Source organism: Hippopotamus amphibius, chromosome 13 (genome assembly GCF_030028045.1).
Source record: "Hippopotamus amphibius kiboko isolate mHipAmp2 chromosome 13, mHipAmp2.hap2, whole genome shotgun sequence".
Lineage (NCBI taxonomy): Eukaryota > Metazoa > Chordata > Mammalia > Artiodactyla > Hippopotamidae > Hippopotamus > Hippopotamus amphibius.
The window spans coordinates 7,133,094-7,155,626 of NC_080198.1; the positions used below are offsets into that span (position 1 = coordinate 7,133,094).

At 38.0% G+C, this 22,533-nt stretch overlaps 1 protein-coding gene across 5 annotated transcripts; it reads right to left on the reverse strand.

Annotated features, from left to right (window-relative positions):
- Positions 1–1,610: 1,610 nt before the first annotated feature.
- THUMPD3 (THUMP domain containing 3) lies at positions 1,611–21,693 on the reverse strand. 5 transcript variants are annotated; one of them, XM_057705317.1, is made up of 11 exons: positions 21,500–21,598; positions 20,014–20,302; positions 18,891–18,968; positions 11,646–12,122; positions 9,588–9,718; positions 7,157–7,226; positions 4,612–4,727; positions 3,487–3,597; positions 2,736–2,859; positions 2,526–2,558; positions 1,611–2,437 (listed from the first exon to the last, which is right to left on the reverse strand). In XM_057705317.1, the coding sequence occupies exons 1-11, from the start codon at positions 21,574–21,576 to the stop codon at positions 2,387–2,389; spliced, it is 1,557 nt and encodes a 518-aa protein (XP_057561300.1). In that variant the 5' UTR covers positions 21,577–21,598; the 3' UTR covers positions 1,611–2,386. The 5 variants fall into 5 exon arrangements, with proteins under 5 accessions (XP_057561300.1, XP_057561301.1, XP_057561302.1 ...); XM_057705318.1 differs by lacking the exon at positions 21,500–21,598 and adding an exon at positions 21,618–21,693 and having other exon boundaries at positions 1,611–2,558; XM_057705319.1 differs by having other exon boundaries at positions 1,611–2,558; positions 21,220–21,608.
- Positions 21,694–22,533: the final 840 nt, after the last annotated feature.

Consider the following 22,533-nt stretch of genomic DNA (forward strand, 5'->3'; position numbering starts at 1 on the left):
AACATGAGGGTGACAAGAGCAGGCTTCTTGTAAACACTGACACATTTTTTCACATTGTGCACATTTAAAAATTTGGTACAGGAGAGACCTGTATATAGTGTTTCTCCTGAACTTTAAGAGAAAAAGGGGGGGATGCAATAATTTGATTTTTTTTTTTGTCCTAGAATTTTCAAACTTTCATCGTATTCCCACATAACACCTCACCAGAACTTGGGAAAGTCTCTGCTTAGACTAAGGATGTTTTACTTTTTCTATGCCTAGCTCACTAATTAACATTAAGCCCTTGTGGACATTAATGTACTTTAGGTACTTTACAGACTTTTTAAAATACTTCCTTTTTTCAGTCTTAGCTTACCTTTTGGTCCTTGCAGTGGAGACTTTAGCCGTGTCTGACACTCACGTGTCAGAATCTAAAATTTTCTGAAAGTCTTATTACCACTTTAAAAGAAATGTTTAAACAAATCTTTCCCTCTGTAGCCACTAATACACTGTCAGTCTCTGGGAGAAAACCATCTTTCTTTCCTTTCATTAAACTTATAAAATCTGTTTCAATGTCTGTTGTTTTTTTTCCTTTAAAATATACTGAATGTCTGATCTGTAACTCATTCATTTTGTATTCAGATTATTAAGATCACCTTCCCCATCTTTTTAAATTCCTGTGGTGCAGGAGGCCCGCTTCAAAAGTTAAAAAACCAAGGTCACAGAACAGATAGGTGGCAGTGTCATACATAATTTAACCTCAGCTTTTCTGAATCCTTGTGTAGCATATTTCCTGTTCCTGTCACCAGATTACAAAACAATACTAGGGAGGAAGATGGTAAACTATTACAATATTCACTACCTACTTACATCATCTTAAATCAATCTGTTCATGTTTTTATGGTGGTATTTAATAGGACTAAAGCTATGATAGATCGAGCACAAATTTGATATACTTAGAAACAGCCAATGTGCAAAAATACCCATTTGTTCAACAGATATTAAACGTCCATGCTAGTAGTTACTGTGTCAGGCACCTGGTAAACAGTACAGAAAAACAAACATGGTCCTTGTATTTTTCCAGTCCTGTGGATTGCTGACCAACACTTATTTAGATGTTTAAATGGTGTTTGTGTGTGTGTGTCAGAGGTGAAAGGTTGTTTTATGTTGAACCCATAATAGTACAACTGTGCATTCTGATGATGGTAAAACTCCAATCAAGCCTATAAGACCCTTATAAATGTCTTTCTTCCAATCCATTCTCAAGTGTGAGGTATGTCAGAGAGAAACCACACAAGGAGAGCTGGCTATGCTGCTCATGTGAATTGTATTCTTTCAAAGGAAAGAAGTACTGTGTCCTTTTATTCTAAATGAGACATCAAAAGTTAGTATGAGTAGCACTATTATGTTACTAACATGACACTGAAAATCTAAGCTGAATGACTCCAAAATTAACTGAATACTGTACAGAATTCCACATAAAACTCCAACTCCACTCTGTCCCACAGAAGCACTGTTTTTACAAGGAGCTGATGTTTAGGTTATTTCATTTTCCACTGTCTTGGGAAGGACTTTCTGCAACTGGAAAAGCAACTAAATAGGAATAGTGACTGATAGAATAACAGAAGAACTTAACATGAAGTTTTTAATTCGAGATACATCAGTTTTTTTCTCTAGTCCTTTAGAGAAGCCAACAAAAACTTTGACAGGTTTATGTTTGACTCTGAAAAGCATCATCACCTTTGTGTACTGAGAAGAAAAATAAAATTTCTTTAAATATGGCTTGTTGGTCCTATACTTCATCTACCAGTGTATTTGCTGCTGTTTACAAATAGAAATGTCTATTTAGTTCTATGTATTAATCTGAATAACATGCATATTATAATTTTTAAGGCAGTCAGCTTTCCTGTAGGTCTTGTGAGACTTCATCTTGTCATGGGGCAAACACTATTTTACAAAGTGTAATAATGGTTCATTTTTTAAAGCTGAGGTAAAGAACTGGAGCAACTAAATAGCAAAGCTGAAGAGGCAATGAAATATAACCTCATGCTCTGTTTATGCTCTCTGCCTTTCCATTAGGCCAGGGTAGCTTTCCACCTGCTACCGTGGAAAACAGGAACTGCTATAAATCCTGAAAATAAAATGTTCTAAACCCAAATCCCAGAGTATTTTAGTAGGCTTAGCATCTTTAAAACATTTTAACAAAAGTACTAATTGCCCAACTACTCCTTTAAAACAGCTCCAAAGAAAAGCTCTGCTTTCTCATAAGACTTATTCCATTCTATTCACAACTTTTGCTAACCATGGTGAAGAGATTTATACCAAACTGCACTTTTATTAATACTATTTTTCTCTCAAAGCAAGTTCTTCATGCTGACATTTCCAGTGTCAGGAAGCACAGACACTATTAATCATCCTCAGTCTTTGCATTACCAAGGAGATCTTTCTCCATCTTGTTCTGAAGGATGAACAAAAGTTTGAGGTGTACGTTTCAGAAGATAAACTGCAGCATGAAGACCCCCTATGTTGACCCAGACAGTATGTACCTTCCGCCATAGGTGTCCCATTCCAGATAATGCCTGTGTAAACACAAAAAGTAGAAAAGTAATTAGTTGGAAACAGCTTCTCTACCAACCAGGGGTCTTAGTAAGAAACACTGGGAGAAGACAAAACAAATCTTACTCAAATATCCCCAAGTCTACTTAAAAAGGTCCTAAAGTTGTCACAGGCTGAGTTTTCAAGCTAACGTACAGTACCTTGGTAAAGCATTTCTTGTCCTGAGTCAGTAGTACAGCTCGGCCTGTCCCTGGCCTGCAGACACGGCTCATCTCCCGTAGGCAAGCTGGATAAAGGTTCCAGTTTCTTTTCTTGGAGCCCATCCTATAAAAGAAGGTCTGAGTCACTTACTTTTGCAAAAGATAAGTTTCTACGATTGTATGAAATGAGAAATTATTAAAAACGCATTCTCATTGCAATAAGAAAATCCTGAAGTATGAAAAACAGTTGCCTTTTAAAGCCAGAGCTTTGCCATTACATGTCAACGAAAAGAGTGATCAGATTTAGTAAGTTGTTTCGAATTTTGAATGGGATGAACTGGTTAAGGAAAAAAAAATTGACAATTATAATAGTTATGTGAATTGTCCCCTTAATGAGTATAAGCAATCATATAAACCAGACCAGTGATTAAAAAACACCCTGAGAGACACCAAGTTTTCCTCAGCCTTTCTCTAATGTATTAATGGAATTCAACAATGGACTACAAAGTGGATGAACCTCCTGTGATGGTTAGGATCAAAGTGTAGTTAATATAATATTCCTGAATACTCAGAAGAAACAAAATGGGTGAATCTATAATATTGTTATAGTTCTTAAGTGAAAAACTGTTAAGTGTGCTAAAAGAAACAAGATTTCTGACAGAATAAGCTCAAAGAAAATACAACAAATTTAGAAGACAAGTGGGTACTAATATAACAAATAAAAGTAAAACTCAGTTTTTACAAGTCCCACCTTTTTCCAAATGGCATATCTGTTACGATAATGTCCACAGAGCCTGTTCTTAATGGCAAGTTGCAGATATCCCACTGAATAGTATCTACAGGTAAGCCCCAGGGCAGGTTGCTGTGGGGACAAAAGAAAAGGTGCTTCAACATATTCTAAAGAATGAAATTTAAAAAAACTTTTTTTGGGTAGAGACTGCTATAAAATGCAAAAACTAAAGTGACAGTATCAGTGACATCAATAATAAGAAAACTTTTTAAAGTAGCATGTAGGTAGAAAGCATAGGTGATAAGCTAAAACTTTTATAATGACAGTCTGGAAGAAGAACAAGTAAAATTAATTAAGATTGGTTTTCAAAAGCTGTCTATATCTGTTTCATCTACAACTTAAGAAAACAGATTAAGGGGAAAAGATTGTTAACACAAAGAATTGTAATAAACTGAAAACAGTGTTGAGGCAGTTAATTGCATAACTGATGATATAAAAACATTATTGATGAAACACACTGGGGAAAAAAAAACACTGAAGAGAAAGAAGATGAGGTGACACATGTGAAGGAAAAGTTTGGTAAGTCTACATAGAAAACAGAAGACCTGAAGAAATTGATATGTAAAATTAGGAAATATAGAGGTACTGGTCTTAAGATTAAGAATTCACCTGCCCTTTCTCTCACCCCTTCATAGGGTGCCTTCTCTAAACTACATCACTTATTTAATAATAAAACGTTTCTAGAGACAAGGCCACTCACTGATCAGTTAAGACCAGTCTTGTGCCTCTGTTAAATCCCCAGCTGGCAGCCTGTACACACTAATGGAAAACTTATGAAATTAAAATGAATCCATGCAATTCTTCCACTATGTGGGGGAAAAAAGATATCTGAATAAGGAAAGAAAAAGGAAGACAGAAATAAAAATAGTTGCATTAGGGTGGCGGAAATTATAGTTAAATTTAAAATATTTTAAAAATATAAATTAGTTTCACTCAACTTTTAAAATTTAAAAGGAGTCTCACAATATATTTATTTGGTTATAAAACTGTCACAATGCATCAGGTGTATTAATTCATAAAGCCAATATAAAAAGTGATGATCTAAGTCTAAGAGATGCTACAAAATCTTTTAAATTAAATTTTTACCCTTCTTTAACTTGGCTCTTGGTCAATAAAGATAAGATGTTATTTGCCGCTCTATTCACAGCCAACGGATTATTATCACCAGCAATATGGTAACAGTTAGACCATTCTGTAGCCCCCTAAAAGACAAGAGTATATGTTAAAACAGAAGTAGCACACTGCAAAACCAAACCAAACTAAAACAAAACAAAAAAATGATTAAAGGTAAAATCATTTCAATCACTTATCAATAAACAAGACAATCAATCCAATAATCCAATGCTTTTCTAAAGCGGCAAAACACTGCATGCTGTCAGCGTGGCTATTCTGCTTGTTTGAAATGCCCTCCTGCTCTTTCTCTGTTTGTTGAACTCCTACTCATCTTTCAAGACCCAGCTCAAATGTCGTGCCCTCTGTGACATCAACCCCAACTCTCTGAGCTCTCTCTCATTTGCCCCTCCAAAAGCTCTTTGTACATGTATCTGCCACTGCACTTGTTCTCTTGTTAATCATTTCTATACCTGTCTGCCGCTCAACAAATCTGGGAACTCCTTAAGGATAGGCCTGGTATGGTATTCAATCCCTCACCCAGCAGTGTCTGCCACACAATAGGTATCACAGACTTTAAATACAAATATAGTTTGAAAAAGTTAACCAAATCAAACTGACTAACCTATATCCTTTTGTGATTATGGGATTTTTATATAATCTGATAAATTGGAATATTTGAGAATTTAAATAAAGTGTAATCGCCATTATAAAGGCTTTTGAATGATAACCACCATATTCTTGAAAGGATTTTGTAATTTTAAATCAAAAACATGTCAGCAGAACACAAATACCAATCTTTCCATATTACTGAGTTGGCCAAAAAGTTCATTCGGGTTTTCCGTAATGGAAAAACCTGAACTTTTTGGCCAACCCAATATTTATGCAATGAGGTGACATGTTACCCTGGGCCTGAATAATGTTCTACGCAGATTAACAGGTTTCTGACATGAAAGCAGAGACAGTTCTGCCCTCAGTTTAGGGATGAGTAACAAACACTTCTTCCTTGGTAAACACTAAAATCCCATCATCCATGGACATAGTGCTTCACAGCATTTTCTTTTGCCCAGACCTTTGAGGGTAATGGAGGAGGGTGATGTAGGGAGGATGATGCAGAATTTGATGAAAGCCTTTCAGGTGATTCTGATTGCCCAATATTCTTTTCTTCTAAACCTATTTAGATTTTTAGCACCTGAAAGAGATGGGTTTTGTAGTACTTCCAAGTTTAAAGGGAGTATCCTAAATCAAATACTTTATACTCTGGTGAACAAACTGTCTATATACGCTGGCAATTCCTGTCATAATTTCATTCATTTTGACCATATATGAGCTTAGGTTTTTCTATATTGACGTCCTCATGTCTACCCCTACATGGTAATGCCTCAAACATTTTCTTTTCTTTTCTTTTTTTTTGGCCGGGCCAGGGGCTCTTCTGCACTGTTTCTAGCTTTGTTGTATATTTCTTGACCTGTAGTGACCTTCGCTGCTATTCCAGACAATAGGTACATGATGGTTTAATGCTAGAGAAGAACGCTCTGCTTTGTTCCAAGAATTCTTCGTGACAACAACTGAATTTTCTCTGTGTGGCTCTTTAGCCAGAGTAAATTTCTCTAGCTGACACTAGCAGAAAACAGCAGTCATCTAGACTACTATGATTTCCTTCTGAGATTCTAATTCCCAGATGGCAGATGTCATTTTCTAACTACAGTCTGGATTATTTTTCCCTTTGTGGGCTGCTTTGGACTTGCTCATCTGTCCAGTTTCTCCTCCCTCACAGAATCTGTGGTATCTCCCTTCAGTTTATTCCCATTGGCTTTACATATACTACACATAAGAACTTGCTATGTTTCACAAATTTAAGCGATTTTACGGGAGTGCCCTCTTCCGAATTATTTATTATAAAAGTTCAGATAATACTGATTCAAGGAGACTCTCCTGTTAAACGTTCTCCACTTAGAAAATGCCTTTCTATTTCTTGCTTTGCGTTAGGCAGTTTTTGAGCCCTCTCAATGTCATGGTATTTTTTGAAAACTTTGTAAGCTTGCTAGACTTCCTAGGAAGTCTAAATAATGTTCATAGGTTTCCTCATCTGACCACTATACTCAGTCCCTCAAGAACCTAAGTGGATTAAGAAGCATAATCTCACTTTATAGAGATGAAATGCCCTCCTCCAGAGGAAATGCCCTCCTCCAGTTTATGTTTGTGCCTTCAATTACCTTTTCTGTCCAAGTCTACCAGTTTGTCTGTTACAGAAATGGGACTCATCAGTTTGTAATTCTCAGCCTCCTCTGTAATCCAGTGAATAAATATGATTTATAATCTAAATCTAGTCCTTGGCTATTTGTAAAAAAGTGGCTACATCCTTATCACAAAAGTTCCAGCTTTACTAGTGTAATTCATTCAAAACTCTTGGGTCCAAGGACCTAACCTTGGTGATCTCATTATGTCTAATTTGCCCATTAGTTCTAGAACATTCTGGATGTATCAATTCCTTATCTAAAAGCTAAAGAAAAGTTATTACCTCAATTGGTATTGCCCCTGTTCCACACATTGGATCAACTATTACATCAGTAGGCTGAGGCGCACAGAGCCTAGAGAGGAAAACAGCCTATGTGAACAGACTTCAACAGCCAAGACTTCCACAATGACTATTCCTGAAGCCATAAGATCAAAGGCCTGATATGCTAGCATGAAGAAACAACAATCGATGTTTATTTTAAAAATCAATTTATAGGGACTTCCCTAGTGGCCTAGTGGTTGAGACTCTGTGCTCCCAATGCAGGGGGCATGGGTTCGATCCCTGGTCAGGGAACTAGATCCTGCATGCCACATGGTACAGCCAAACAAAAACCCCCCAAACCGAAAAACAAACAATAAAATCAACTTGTAATTACATGTTGACTCTATATCCTAGCACTTAAAAAGAAAAAAACATTACATATAACTAAAAGTCCCCTTTGACTATTACCTGAAATGCCATTTCACTTTCAAATGGAATTTGGCTTCTAAATAGTGTGTGCGCACGCACGCGTGTGCGTGTGTGTGCGCACGCGTGCAGGTTTTTAGAAAACACGTTATTTTGTACATAAACCTGTGTTGTTACATTTAAAACAACTCAAACATGTCAAGTAGTACATGTATCAATAAATTTACTGGCAATTATTCATTCAGTATCCCTTTCCTAATTAATATAATTTTAAAGATAATAATGTTGCTATAAAATAACTGCTTTACTTTGAGCACTTGGTATTTGCCAGGCATGGATTTAAGCTCTTCACATGCATTATCTCTTTTAATCCTTTTAACAACCTTGTGAGATAGGTTACTATTATTATTCTCATTTACAGATAAGTTGATGCAAACCTGTTCATGGACACAGAGCTAGTAGGTGACAGTCAGGATTAGAGGCATTACTTGTTAGCGGCTTAAATGTTACCTCCTCTATGAAGCATCCCCTCCTCAGGCAGGTGACAAGGTTTCTCTTTCCTTCTTTTGCCCTGCTATTCTTTCCACATTCTATTATGGTTCTCCCTCACAAAACTGAGATTCCTTGGGGACTAACTCTGGATTCTTATTGTAATACCAGTCCAGCTCTACTTCCCTGTTCCTGCCCCTCAGCACATGGCAACAGAATCCTTGGCAGCCCTCTTGGTAGTGAGCAACCCTGTACTCCCAAGCCACTGCTGCTGGGTCGGGATGAACACATGACCAAAACTATGTCAAACAGATTCTCTCTTCCAAGACTTGGGAACAAAGAGCTAGAAGCCCTAGGCAGTATGGGGCTGCCTGATTATTCAAAATTGGAAATACATAAATTTAGATGAGGGGCAGCCATTTGCACAGATGAGCAGAGACAAGAGCCCATAGGCTCTCATGGGAGATAAAAGTGACTGTCTAGGTTTCTGGTGGTTTTCTAAGACCTGGTTCCTACCCTTCTTAAGACATGGCTTTCAGTTTTTCTGTGGATTCCCCAAGACTTCTCAGTATCTTGCCAGTAATTCCCCCTCCCACACAATCATCACTTTTTTTTAAATCTTAAACTAGCTTACTTAGGTTTCTAACAGTTGCACCCAAAATAACTCTCCATATTCCTGGCTCCTATGATAATGCCTGGCAGTATATAATAAATGTTTGCTAAATAAATGAAGATTAGGAGCTCTTCCTTAATCAAGGAGGCCCAGTTTTCTATTGTTGTCATTGAATTGATAGGTTCCAACTGTACTGAACTAGGACTCCATGGATGAGCATGGTAAAAGAGGAAGCAAGATTGGAAGAGAAGGAAATGCCACCAACTACCAGGCTATGCCAGGCAATGCATGTAACAGGTATTTTGCACCTGTTTCTGCAATTTACCCCTCACTAATAATACTTTAAGTCTCACATCAAACCCATTTTGCAGACTGGTAAACAGAAACCTAGAGAAAACAACTTGTCCTAGTAGTGGAAAGAAACACCCAATCAAAGGGGAAAGGGCTAAGAAGAAAGCAAGCTATGTCTCGATCTTGGAAAAGTGGAAAATTCCAGTATGATTCCTGGGTTCCTGTGAGTATAAGATTTTAAAATATAAGTAAAAGTTCTCTGTGTTCATTTATACATTATACACATTTAAAAAAATCTCTGCTTTCACTTGCTTCACTGCACAGAAATGAAACAAAGCAAAATTTGTTCTATTTCCAACATGCAGTATACCCTTTCTAAACAGAAATGTGACAACCACGTTCAAGAAGCAGATGAAAACTATGGTTCTCATTTTAAAATCAAGAAAACTGAGACAGTAATTAAGTGGTATTTTCAGGATCTCAAGGAATCAACACTGGATATAAAGAAAGAGATCTTATATTCTGTTCCTTATCTACTAGAGTCTAACACAGTACCTCACAAAAAATTATATTTTGAAGGGAAAACTCAAACCAAGATGTCACTTTCATCTGCACGCAAACCCACTGTCCTACCTGAGCATCCCATAGGCAAGAGTAGATCTAAGAGTTGTGGGTCCAAAATGTGTGATATTTCTTCGGTGAAGACTCTCTTCTGTCAATGCAATGCCCACAATAACTTCATTATCATGGATATTCAAGAGAACCTAAAAAATAAGACAGAATAAAATAGTTTTAGGATTGTTCAAACTGTACTTATTACTAAGATTTTAAAATTTGAGGCTTTATTAATTTTTGTTACTTTATTACTGAGGTATACTTTGCATACAGTAAAACGCATGAGTCTTAAGTATGCAGCACAGTGAATTTTTACATATATACGCTGTGTAACCACCACCCAGATAAAGATACACAGTTTTTTCTTGCCCCCTCAGTCAATACCCATCCCAAATTATCATTAATATGACCACTATCATGATAAATTATTTTGTCTTTTTTTTTTGAGCTTCATATAAATGAAATCATTTAAGGTTATTCTATTTAAAAATTTTAAAATCTATTTTATTCTCCTCCTAATTCATTGTATTCACAAGTTAGCTATAACCAGATTCCCCCTGAATTTTTATAAGCGAAACACATTTTGAAGATTTCTAGGTTTGTAATACGCATTTTTTAAATTTTTAATTTTTCTGGAAAAAATTCCAAACATACGGAGATGCTTACAAGAACGCTGGCACAATGAACTCTTAAGTATGCCCTTCACTTAGATTCACCAACTATTAATGCTGGGCCACATGTGCTTTAACACCTATTATTTTCTTCGTACTTTTTAAAACTTGACTCGCTTAAGTAATGTGTGTGAAAGAATGTTTCTCTTTTGTCCTAGTTGTAGTTTTTCTAACACATAGTTAAATACAAACTATTTCAAATGAAAATACAAGTAAAAATAAAATACATCCTGCCATCTTCCATCTAAAATGTCCTCACCTTGATTGCAATGGCAGCAGCTAACACTTACCTAGCGACACGCAAACCACTGTTCTACACACTTTATATTTGTTACCTCATTTCATAGCCACACCCTCTGAGCTAGGTATTATTATCCTCCTTTTACAGATGAGGAAATTAAGGCACAAAGTGGTCAGTTTACTTGCCCAAAGTCATACAGCTTGTAAACTGGGATTTAAATCCATACAGTACGGCTCCAGAATCTGTATCCTGAGAAACAAGCTAAAATGTGTTAACTTTTGGACATCACTATTCTAGTTAACCTATTCATTCTCATAACAGCTGTTACAAGAAAAAAAGGAATGGGGAGTTGTTCAGATTTGATATGCAAAAACAAACAAACAAACAAAAAGTTACAGAGCGAATAAGCAACTTGCCCCAGACTCAAGTGTCCCGAAAGCAACAGTAAATGTCTCCTTGGTAAAAACGTCAGCTGCTAGGGGCCTTTTAAGCTGTCAGAGATGGAAAGACTCGTTACTGTGGCCCACGTGTGAATCATCCGTAGAGTAGAAGATTGAGACCAAGGAGAGTAAGCATGCTAAAAAGAGGTATCTGGGTTTGGGAATCTAGCAGAATTTGAGAAAGAGGACAGCTGGCTCTAGGATGAGTATTAGCAATGATGTCTTGATTTTAGAAGGTCGAGGTTTGTTTTAAAAATGTACTCCACTTTTGTAGTGAAGTCTGCAACCAAGACACACAAAAACAAAATAGTTGTTTTAATTCTTTTAAATTTGATAATCCAAAAGTCCACATAATGTTGTAAAAAGCACTAGATTAGAAATTAGAAAACTCATGTTAATAGCTCCCATCTATTGAGCATGTAGTATAGACCAGGTGTCACACCAGATACTTAAAATGTATAAACTCATCTAACCTTCAGGACACACAGGTTTAAACATTACCGGCTCCATTTGAAACATAGGCTCAGAGAGAATAACTTGTCCAAAGATACACAGTAAGGGAGTCAAAATTTGGATCTAGCTCTGTCTCCATAGCCCATACTCTTGCTAATGATACCCTATTAGCTTTGTGGCTTTACTGTCCATAAGATTGGGTTAGTCTTGAAAATTCTACAAATTTTAATGACAGCATTCTTGAATCATCACAGTAAGAGCCTACACTTACCTCTACATCGAAGTTGGTCATGTCAGCCTTCCACTTAAAGTAATCTTGAACTGCACCCCCAAAATCTCTTGCTGCCTCATTTGAGGAAAAGCAGTGTTTCTCTCCTGCCCTGTTGCATGTGACTCTAAACTTTAGCACTTCGGAGTCAGCTTCTCGTTTTGAGCTTTCCTCAGTCTCATCTTTGCAAGATGTCAAATCATCACTTACTAATGTCGATATCTCTTCTTTGATGGCTGGATTTTCATAATAGTCTAAGATCTGTGAATCTAAGACATTGTTAGTGAACTCTTTTTTAACATCTCTCTCATCCGTTTTGTCTCCTCGTCCATTATCAATCTTCTCTTTATTTGAATTCTGACTTATCTTTCTGCGCTTTGTTTTTTTTTTCTTGAAACATGTGTTAATTTTCCATATTTTTAAAGGGTCTGACCATGGAAGCTTCCCAGCCAATTCCTCAAAATCCTTTAGAACTTCTTCCTACAAAAGACAGAGAATGAAACCCATTCACTTCATTCATTTCTCACCACTTCAATTGAACAAATAAACCCCTATTTTGCCTACAGAATACATTAATTGTTATGTTGGGGGTGGCAGGAGCACAGTTCAAAAGAGTAAATAATATAAGGCCTGCAACTGAGGAAATTAAAGTCTCCCTGAAAATTAAGATTTACACAAATTAAGGCCACTACAGAATAATACAAGACAGAATGGTAGATCAGAAGCTGGGGTTCAAGAGTAAAATGTAAGCAAATAAGGAACTATTAACAGTGGTTACCTCCAGGGAGGGGAAGTGGGTGGATGAAAGACAGGGGAGGGAGGGCAGTTTACCTCTTACTGACTGACTTCCTTTTGAATTTTGTGCTGTGTATACATATTAACTATTTTCCAAAACAAAAAACCCAAACCTTAAGCAGTTAAAAATGTATCTATTGAGGGTGGGAAGGAGTCCTGGGAGGGAGGGGATATGGGGATATAGGTATAAATATAGCTGATTCACTTTGTTGTACAGCAGAAACTGGCACAACAGTGTAAAGCAACTATACTCCAATAAAGAGCTTAAAAAATGTACTTATCCAATTTTTAAATAGTATCTAGTCATCTTTTATTTATTTATTTATTTTTTATTTTTTGGCACATGGGCTTAGTTGCTCCGTGGCATGTGGGATCTTCCTGGAGCTGGGATCGAACCCGTGACCTCTGCATTGTCAGGCGGATTCTTAACCACTGCGCCACCTAGGAAGCCCCTAGTCATCTTTTAAAAAAGTAAATCTGATCATGTTTAAAGCCCCTCAACAGCTTCCCATTATACCCCCGCCCAAATTTAAATTCCTTAAAAAGCTCAAATAGGGACTTCCCTGGTGGTCCAGTGGTTAAGACGCCAAGATCCCAGTGCAGGGTGCCTGGGTTTGATCTATGGTCAGGAAGCTAGATCCTGCATACTGCCACTAAGATCCTGCACTCGGCAACGAAGATCCCATGTGCCACAACTAAGGCCCGGCGCAGCCAAACAAATAAATAAATATTAAAAAAAAAAAAAGCCCAAATAATCCGACTCCTGCCTATGTCCCTTACATCACTTCGGGATCATTCTCTCCCTACCTCTGCTTGTAAGGTATTTGCTTCAAGTGGCCTCTTTGCACTGCTCGTTCCCTTCTCATTATTTAACAGCAATTTAAAAGGCACATCCCTGGGGACTTCCCTGGTGGCGCAGTGGTTAAGAATATGCCTGCCAATGCAGGGGACACAGGTTTGATCCCTGGGCTGGGAAGATCCCACATGCCTCGGAGCAACTAAGCCTGTGCGTCACAACTACTGAGCCTGTGTGCCACAACTACTGAAGCCCGCATGCCTAAAGCCTGTGCTCTGCAACAAGAGAAGCCACTGCAATGAGAAGCCCATGCATCACAACAAAGAGTAGTCCCGCTTGCCACAACTAGAGAAATGAAGCAACGAAGACCCAAGCAGCTAAAAATAAAGTAATAATAAATAAATAAAAGGCACAGCCTCTGAGACCTGTTCTCATTTTCTTCATAGAACTTAGCACTATCTAAAGTTATTAAGTTGATGTATTGTTAACTACCAAGGCTCCTCCTAGAAAGCAAGTGCAGGGTAGAACGACCTTAGCTGTCTTGACCACCGCTATAAAGTACACATCTAGAGCAGTGTCTACAAAAGGCACACAAAAGGTGCTCAGTGAACAGCTTATGGATAACATGTAGTTGTTAAAGTGGGTTGTGAGAGCTGTGCTGTCCAATTCAGCAGTCACTAGTAACATACAGCTACTGAAATATTTTAAATGATTTAAAATTAAAAACTCAGTTTCTCAGTCACATTAGCCACACTTCACATGGCTACTATGCTAGTGGCTACCATGCTAGTGGCTACCACTCTGGACAGTGTAAACATATAATATTTCCATTAGAGATTCTAGTGCAGAGCACTGGCACAGACAGTATATGTTATTGAAGATCAAAGTAGAAAGAAATCAGTGCTGATTGATGGAACTGAGACTTGAACTGGAAGTGAGTGAAGGCTCTGATACTACTCAAAATCTGATGAAATAATGGTAATTTCAGGTTTGGCAAATTTGATTTTATTTGCAAATAATTTCCATATAAAGAGCATCTAAAGGATCTGTAGGTTTAACATAGTGGGATAACATGGTACAGCCCCTTTTTTTCTTCAGAAACCACTCTAAAAGAAAAGAACAACAGGAATACCAACTCTACCCTAATGGAATCTACATGATATCTGTAACCTAGAACTAGAACATAATAATTCCAACATAAGAATTCCCAGGTTCAGCGAAGGTCAAGCAGAGGTGCAGGAAGACACCAGAAGGAGAATGCCTACAGATCTCTTTGCAGTCTGCAAAGTAGTAGTAAATAAACTCTTCTCTGGAACAGCAGGGAAGAAGTACGTGCACTGAGAGGGAGCATCCCTGGATCTCGTTTGTACCCAGAAGCAGCAGAGGAGAGACATGGAGGATGAACGAGGAACCTCATAGACATCCTCTATTTGCTGGAAACAGAGTAGAGATGGGGAAAGATACTCTACACTGTGAATAACCCTTAAGCTGCTGAACCCTTCCAGCTAGGGAGAAGTAACAGTTAAAAGAACTCGTTAAATGGTATGGAAATTATACTTCAATAAAGCTATTTGAAAAAAGAAGAGGAGAATTCATTCACCCACAGTCTTTTGTCAAAAGGAACTTCACAGTGAACCAGGCGGATTTCTTGCTGGCCTGGAACAGTTCCTGAACCTCCTATAAATAGCAGGCCCAAGAGGAACTTCCCCATTCAAAGATGAGCAATTACCAAAAGTTATCAGCACCAGACTTACATGAATGGAAAAAAGGAGGAAAGGGACAGAAAAACAAACAGCGGAAAAAACCAGTGACCAGAAAGACACTGCCACAGAGCAGTTGAAAACCATGATCAAATATGTTGACATGACATCAAAAAGTGTAATTAGGAAATACCTTTGCAAAACATGAGCTCAAAGCAGAGGTATAAAAGCAGGAAAAAGAGGAGGGGAGCCAGCAGAAGGAGATGAAATGGGAGCCTGTAGAGTTCAAAGAAAAAGTGGATTAAAAAACCAAGACCATTGCAAAAATGAAGACCATACTGAAAGTACCACATATAAGAGCCACTGCTGAAAACACAGTAAGGGATGTGAAGAACAGCAAAGAAAATACAATAAAAATGAGTAAAAAAATTTAAAAAGGATTAGAGAGAACATGATAAAACATCAGAGACAGTCAAAAGAGATCCTACATATGTATAACTGGTTTATCCCTGATGAAGGGCTTTAAAATAAACAAAACATATTAGAAAAAACAATTCAAGAAAACTTTCGAGAAAAATGGATATGAATTTCTCTATAGACTGACATGTCTTAACCAGGAATTATCAACAAGGAAACATATTCTGGTGAACTTATTAGACTTCAAAGATTGAAAAAAAAATCATCTGGGCATCAAGCAAAAATAACAAGAGAGCAACAAATAAGGGGAAAAAATAACAGGATGGCTTCAGAATTTTCCATGGTAACATTTCATTACAGAAGAGAAAAAACGTTGCCTATAATATTCTTAAGAAAGGAAAGCGTGACTCCAAATTTTAAACCCAAACTATTAATCAAATATAAACGTGAAAGACAAACATTTCTGAACTTATGCCACTGAAGAGATAAAAACTGTAACAAAAGGACAGGTAATGTTCCTACAATTTAACTACAGGACGAAAACGAAAACTATGATTATGACTGCAAGATAGCATGTAAATTGCTACAAAGTGGCATGTAATTGGAGGGGAAAGGTAAAAAGTAAAAATTTAAGCACGCTGATATCCTCTTCTCTTATACCTTGAGGTCAAAGGATAGAAGTTAAAGCTAATTTTTAAAAAAGTATATTTAAAGAATATAAAGCCATGTGAGTCAATGCTAAGAAAAATTGTAAAACTGGAAGGTGAAAGGGAAGGAGAAGAGATGTGGAAAATATGCCAATTTCATCACTGCTCTTAGTAGGGACTCAAAAAATGCTGTGTAAACAGTAGATTAAGCTGTATTTATAAAGGATAACAGCTAGAGAACAAATACAAGCCTTCCAAATATTTTTAAACACATGCACGTGGAAAAAGTAAACACATAAATTTTTAAAAAGAAAAAGCAGAATGTGTGTAGCATAAACGTGACAGAACCAAGACCAAACATTTCTGTCATATCAGCAAACATCAATGGGATAAACTTATCAAACAGAAAAATGACCCTCAGACTGAATATGTCTAAGGATGTATACAGGATGTTCATTGCACTACTGTAATAGCAAGAGTGTGAAAAATCCTTATGTCCTAAAATGGGACCGATTAAATTATGATGCAGTCAAATCCAACAATGATATTGGCATGATCTTCAAGATAAATGAGAAAAAACACAGCACAGAAGAGTATGTATGGTATACTTCCATCTGTGTAAATATGTAAATAAAATACACATATTCATAATATATCTCTAGAAGGATATTTAAGAAATTGGTAATAGTCGTTGCCTCCAAGGAGGGAAATGCATGGTACTAACACAGGGGAATATTTTCACTGTATATCTTTTCAGTTTTTACAATTTTGCTCTAAGTACATTTATAAACTTGTTAAAACATTTTTTTAAATCACAGATGTTAGCTTTTTTTTTAACTAGTTAATACAAAGGCTAATAAAATTCAGGATATCGGACTTCCTAGGTGGCACAGTGGTTAAGAATCCGCCTGCCAATGCAGGGGACACAGGTTCGAGCCCTGTTCTGGGAAGATTCCACACGCAGTGGAGCAGCTAAGCCCATGCGCCACAACTATTGAGCCTGTGCTCTAGAGCCTGAAGACCCAAGGCAACCAATAAATAAATAAATAAATAAAATTCAGGATATCATCTGAATATTTAAAAATAAGAGAACACATTAGAATGCTTAAACTGATAGGCTTTTATAAGACACGGGAAAGTATAATGCAACAAAGAATAAAACTGATGGTTAACAGAATGAAAACTGGAAGCCAACGTTTAAAAACAAGGTTTTACTGGGAGCATATTGCAATTTAAGTCCACAAAGTGAAGGCCTTAACAATTTTTCATGGTCATACACAAGAGAAGTTGCCCTTGCAGGGATCTGAAAATCTACCTTCATCCTTGCTGCTCTTCTTCTGGGACTTCCACCAGTAAACTCTTTTGCAGTTTCTTACAAGGCAACTCTGAAAACCTGGCTCATATAGAACTGTTCCATAATATCAAACTCGCCGCCAATTAGAGAGATCAAAACCACTCAAAACAATACAAATTCTAGGATGGTGGAAACATAGTAATTGAAGAAAATATTAATAATACCCTAGCAGATTAGAGGCAAGATTTTAAGATGTACACTTAATGTTTTTAAAAATATTTAACATTTATTCATGTACAGAATTGGCTATTAAAATTTTGAAATACCTAAGAGAAAAAACTGTCAGTAGCCTGCCTGTTATTTACTAGTTTTGTAGATATGATTTGGTCGGCAATGCCTATCAGAAGGCTGAAGGGTTATAAAGCTAGTGTTTAAAGTTACATTTTTAGTTAATAAAATTATCTATTTTCAGTCTGAATTTTTTCAGGTTTGGTTTTTTCTGGGTTGTGGATTCATATCAGTTTGACTGGTTTTTGAATAACATTTTAGAAATTAACCTGTTGCCAATAAATAAAAATTAGAGAATTAGGCAGCACATCATTGTTTTAAAAAAGATTATTTCTAATATAGGCAATAAAAATGAAAGAAAAAAGTTTTCAAGCATTTGACTCTGGAAACCAGACCAAAAAGCAATGTGGAAAAATACTAAAGCCTCACTGTGATCTATTCTCAGCCTTCAGCTTAGGCAGCATCTCAATATTTAGGAATCAGATGCTAAATACAAGTTGGGGACAAAGCTGTTGTCCTAACAACTGAAGGAGTATTTAGGTATTACTTTGGCTTTATTTCAAAAACCAAGTTAGAGAAGAAAGCAGGGCAAAAGCAGAATGGTGAGAGAAAGTGTTATTTGTAGATGACAAAAACTGTCACTTGCTCTTTGGTTCACAGCCTGAAAGCAATTCTATTTTGAAATCATATACATCAGCAAAGCTCATCTAAGGTGTCTGTCTTTTGTAAGAAACTCAAACAATTTGTTCTACTTCTTATAAGTTTTTATGTTTTTCAATATTGATTTTTATTTTTTTGTTCTGTTATTCTTTCATCTTTTAAAAAACAGGGTATAATTAACATATAATATTATTTTAGTCTCAGGTGTACCACATAATGATTCGGTATTTGTTTACATTGCAAAATGATCACCACAAGTCTAGTTAACATCTGTCACCATACAGTTAAAAAACTTTTTTTCTTGTGATGAGAACTTTTAAGATCTACTATGTTAGCAATATGCACGTGTACAATATGGTATCATTAACTACAGTCACCATGCTGTACACTGCATCCCCAGGACTTACTTATAACTGGAAGTTTGTGCCTGTTGACTCCCTTCACCCATTCCCCACCCCCTGCAATAAGGATTTTTAAAAGCAACTTTTGGGATGGACTATTGACAAATCTCTGGATTTTACTGTAAAACCTCCCAGTATTCTATATTATAAAAGCAGCAGTAATGCTAAATGATACACAGAATATGAAAAGTGGAAATAACCTCTTTGGGAAGATGGCTGAAAATCAGCTACTGCGTTTGGGATAGCTCACCTTTGTTTCTTTGAACTGGTAATCCTTAAATTCCTGAACAACCACAAATAAGTTATCAACTGATCTCAGACAATGAACCTGGGGAGGGAAAGAAACGTTAAAAAGAAATTTCTGAGAAAGCTTTTGAGGCACATAAACTATCAACATTTAAATATAAAAATTACATACAAAGATTTTAAAGTAGCTAATCCCTATAATTTGTACTTTAAAATTTTCCTGTTTCCCCAGCCTCCCATCTTTTTGGTTACCCATCAGCTTCTATTCCCCTACAGAAAAGGAAAAAAGGCAGATGGAAGGATAGAAGCTTGAAGTGTTAAGTGGGCAACTTGGGTTTGGGGGAGAAGGGGGAGACGAACACAGGGAAGTAGGGCTTTATACTGCCTCACGGCTCTCTGGGATATACTGTATAGAGTCTGAGCTCCAGCTCTGTGATTATTAGCTAAGCAACCTGCGCAAATTACTTATTCTTAAGCTTCATGATTAATGAGGATAACTGTAATGCCTATCTTTACAAAGCTGCTGAGGTTATTAATTAAAACACTGGATGAAAAATACTCGCTTACCAATTCATCCCACAAATATGTATTGGGTGTCTACTATATGCCAGACACTAAGAGCTTGGGAGATATTGACAAAAAAACAAACAAACCAGGCAATGAGTTACAGCTTAGCATTTACTCTACCTGAGACGGCAGTTTGCTGACCTTCACTTCTCACCTTCAGTGATTCCTAATTACTTTTGAGCAAGAATAAATTTGATACAGATAAAAAGAAAAATCTCTCCCTTTATGCTTTACCACTGAAGTCTAAACTTCAGCTAGATGCTGACATAAATAAATTCTAAGAGGTGTAGCACATATTAAGAATTCTTCATAATCTCACAGGATTTTTTCTGGTTAATTCATCCTCAGGAAGTATTAGGATCACTTCTAAAAAACATAGTAAACCTACTAGTCAAACTTACAAATCAGTACCCAATGGAAAATGCCATAATACTTTAAAATCACCTGATCTGGGGCAAAGAGAGGAAAAGCAGTAAGGATTCCAGAGAGCTCAGTAAACTAGAAAGTAACTATAAAATGATCTATTTAGAAAACCATTTTAAATATCGCTTCATTCAAACCTGAGCCAGACTTTCCACTGAAATGTCAAAATATATCTTGCCCCGGTCTTTGCTGATTTTGCATGATGACCCCAATTTCTCTCTCACTTCATCTGCAGCTGTTTGCTCAAAACCAGTAGGCACAGTGGCTCCAATAGTGACTTGGAGATGCTCAGATTCACTTCTGGGGCCACTTTCTGTCACTTGTATAGACCTCTGGTTCTCATGAAGGTTCACATCCAGGAGCTGGTTAGTGGCTTCTTGAACATCAGACATATTGGCAGCGCTTCCAAGATCCTGAATATAGGCCCTTTAAAAGTAGTACAGAAAAGGAAAAGAAATAATGCCCAAATGTTATCACTTCTTATTTCAACTATAACTAAAAACATCTGCTTTGGAGGTCTGGCAGAAAAATGCAACACAACTGAATCAGTATTCACCAAAGATAAAAGGATTGAATAACATGGGTACAAAATGGAGGATACAAAATACGATATTATTAAACAAGTAATATGGATACCATGGAAGAAAAGGAGACAGACGAGTATTTCCACAGCATGCAATGTTTGGTTTGGGATCACCTATTTTGAGGATAGCCATCATGTAACTACTACAGTTAATCCCAAAACAGAAGCTACTAGAACACATCAAAAAATATTTCTGCATCTAGTCCTTTTTCACCTAGTAGTTAAGAACATGGGGTTTTGAAATTTCAGACCTGGGTCTGAATTCTTGTCCTCACCATTCATTCAAAGGTTGAAATGACCTAAAACAAGTTTATTCTCCATTGCCTCAATTTCCATATCTGCCAAATGGGGATTGAATAATGCCTCTCTGCTAGAGTTGTTGTAAGACTTTCAGTGGGAATAGCATATTGCCAGGCCCATGATTAAAACTTGCTAATTAAAGATGTCTATCTTCCTCCCTCTAGTGGATAGCAATTCATGCGTTAAAAAGTGATTAACTGAACATCTACTATCTTGTGACTACAAATATTTGAATGCCTAGGACAGGGCAGGTTCTGGGATCCTTGGGTGGGCATGAAGAGAGACCTGCGAACTATCTGAAACTGTAAGCCAAATATCCTTTTCCTGAGCATTTGGTAGGGTGGGGGGCAGGGTGGAGTAGGAGGGGCTAGAGAGCTGGGAGGTGGAAATCAGTAATTCTCGCCCGATTTTCAAAGTTTTGTGACCCAAAACAACTTTACCGTTGGCACAGAGTACCTACACTGTCCTTGTTCTGTAGCCGGGACAGGCGACAGTGTCTACCACAAATAAAAGTCAATTTCTGCCATCAAGAAGCTCACAATCACTGCAATACGACCTCCACCTGCTAAATAAGGCAGCTGAAGCCCAAGAAAGGACGTATCCTGCCAACGTCAGAGAGCCAACCAGTGGCGCAGGCTGGAGTGAAACCCACGTCTCCAGACCCCCACCCGCAGGGCCCTAATCACAGCAATCCCGGGGAGCAGGTGAAGCCCAGGGAGAGGGAGTGGGAAGGGCTCCACCGAGGATCGGGCTGAATTACAACCCGTCGCCGGCCCGGGTCGCCACACGAAGGTCGTCCTTCCCTGCCGAGGGTCATCGACGCCCCCACCGGGCCACTCCCACCCGCCGCCCGGTTACCGGCCGCCAGCGCAGGCCCTTCCGGCTTCGAGACCCCGCCGACCCAGCCCGCCCAGGTCACGCCACCGGAAGCCGCCTCGCTGCCCCGGAAACGGAAGTCTGGTGGCGAGGTCACAACGGCTCCGAGCTAGGGGCGGGGTCCGGCGCGGGGCCGATGAGGGAAGAGCATGCGTATGAAGGTCTGTGCGGCGTGCAGCCCAACGCGAGGTGTTCCGCTGCTGCGGTTGGGGACAGGCTGCTCAGCGAGCTGAACCAGGAGGGCCGCGGGCCTTGTCGCCTGTCGCCGTTGTAGCTAACTTTAGAGAGCGCTTAGCCGCACTGGCGCTCAGTAAGCGCTTCACACGCTTCATTTCATTTGTTCCAGTAACTCTCGAGTGGGGGGGGGGGGCCACCCTTCTTTTTAAAGACGAGGAAACGGAGTCTCGCAGAGGTGACATCTTTTGCTCGAAACGTCCCGCCCAGCACTTTAGAGGCAGAACTGGAATTTGAACCTCGATATTGAGGCTCTAGAATGCTTGCCCTTAGCGGCTGCGCCAGTCTTGCTAAAACTAGTCCCTGAGTTGTACATTGCCTTCATTATTTTTGCCCAATTGCGCTATTGCATTTTTTTTTAAATGTATGGTTTTAACAAGTTATTTTAGAAGGGGAACTGTACAGTTCAGCAACACAAAGAGAATTCAATTTGGGGGAAAGGGATGGATATTTCTCCAGAAAGACACACATATGGCCAGTAATCACATGGAAAGATGATCGACGTCACTAGTCATAAGGGAAATGCAAATTGAAACTGCAATGAAATATTTGAGTGGCTAAAAGTTTTAAAAAGTGGACAGTTCCAAGTTTCAGTAGGGGTGTGGAACAATGGAACACGCGGGTGGGAATGCAAAACGGTTCAGCCACTTTGGAAAACAGTTTG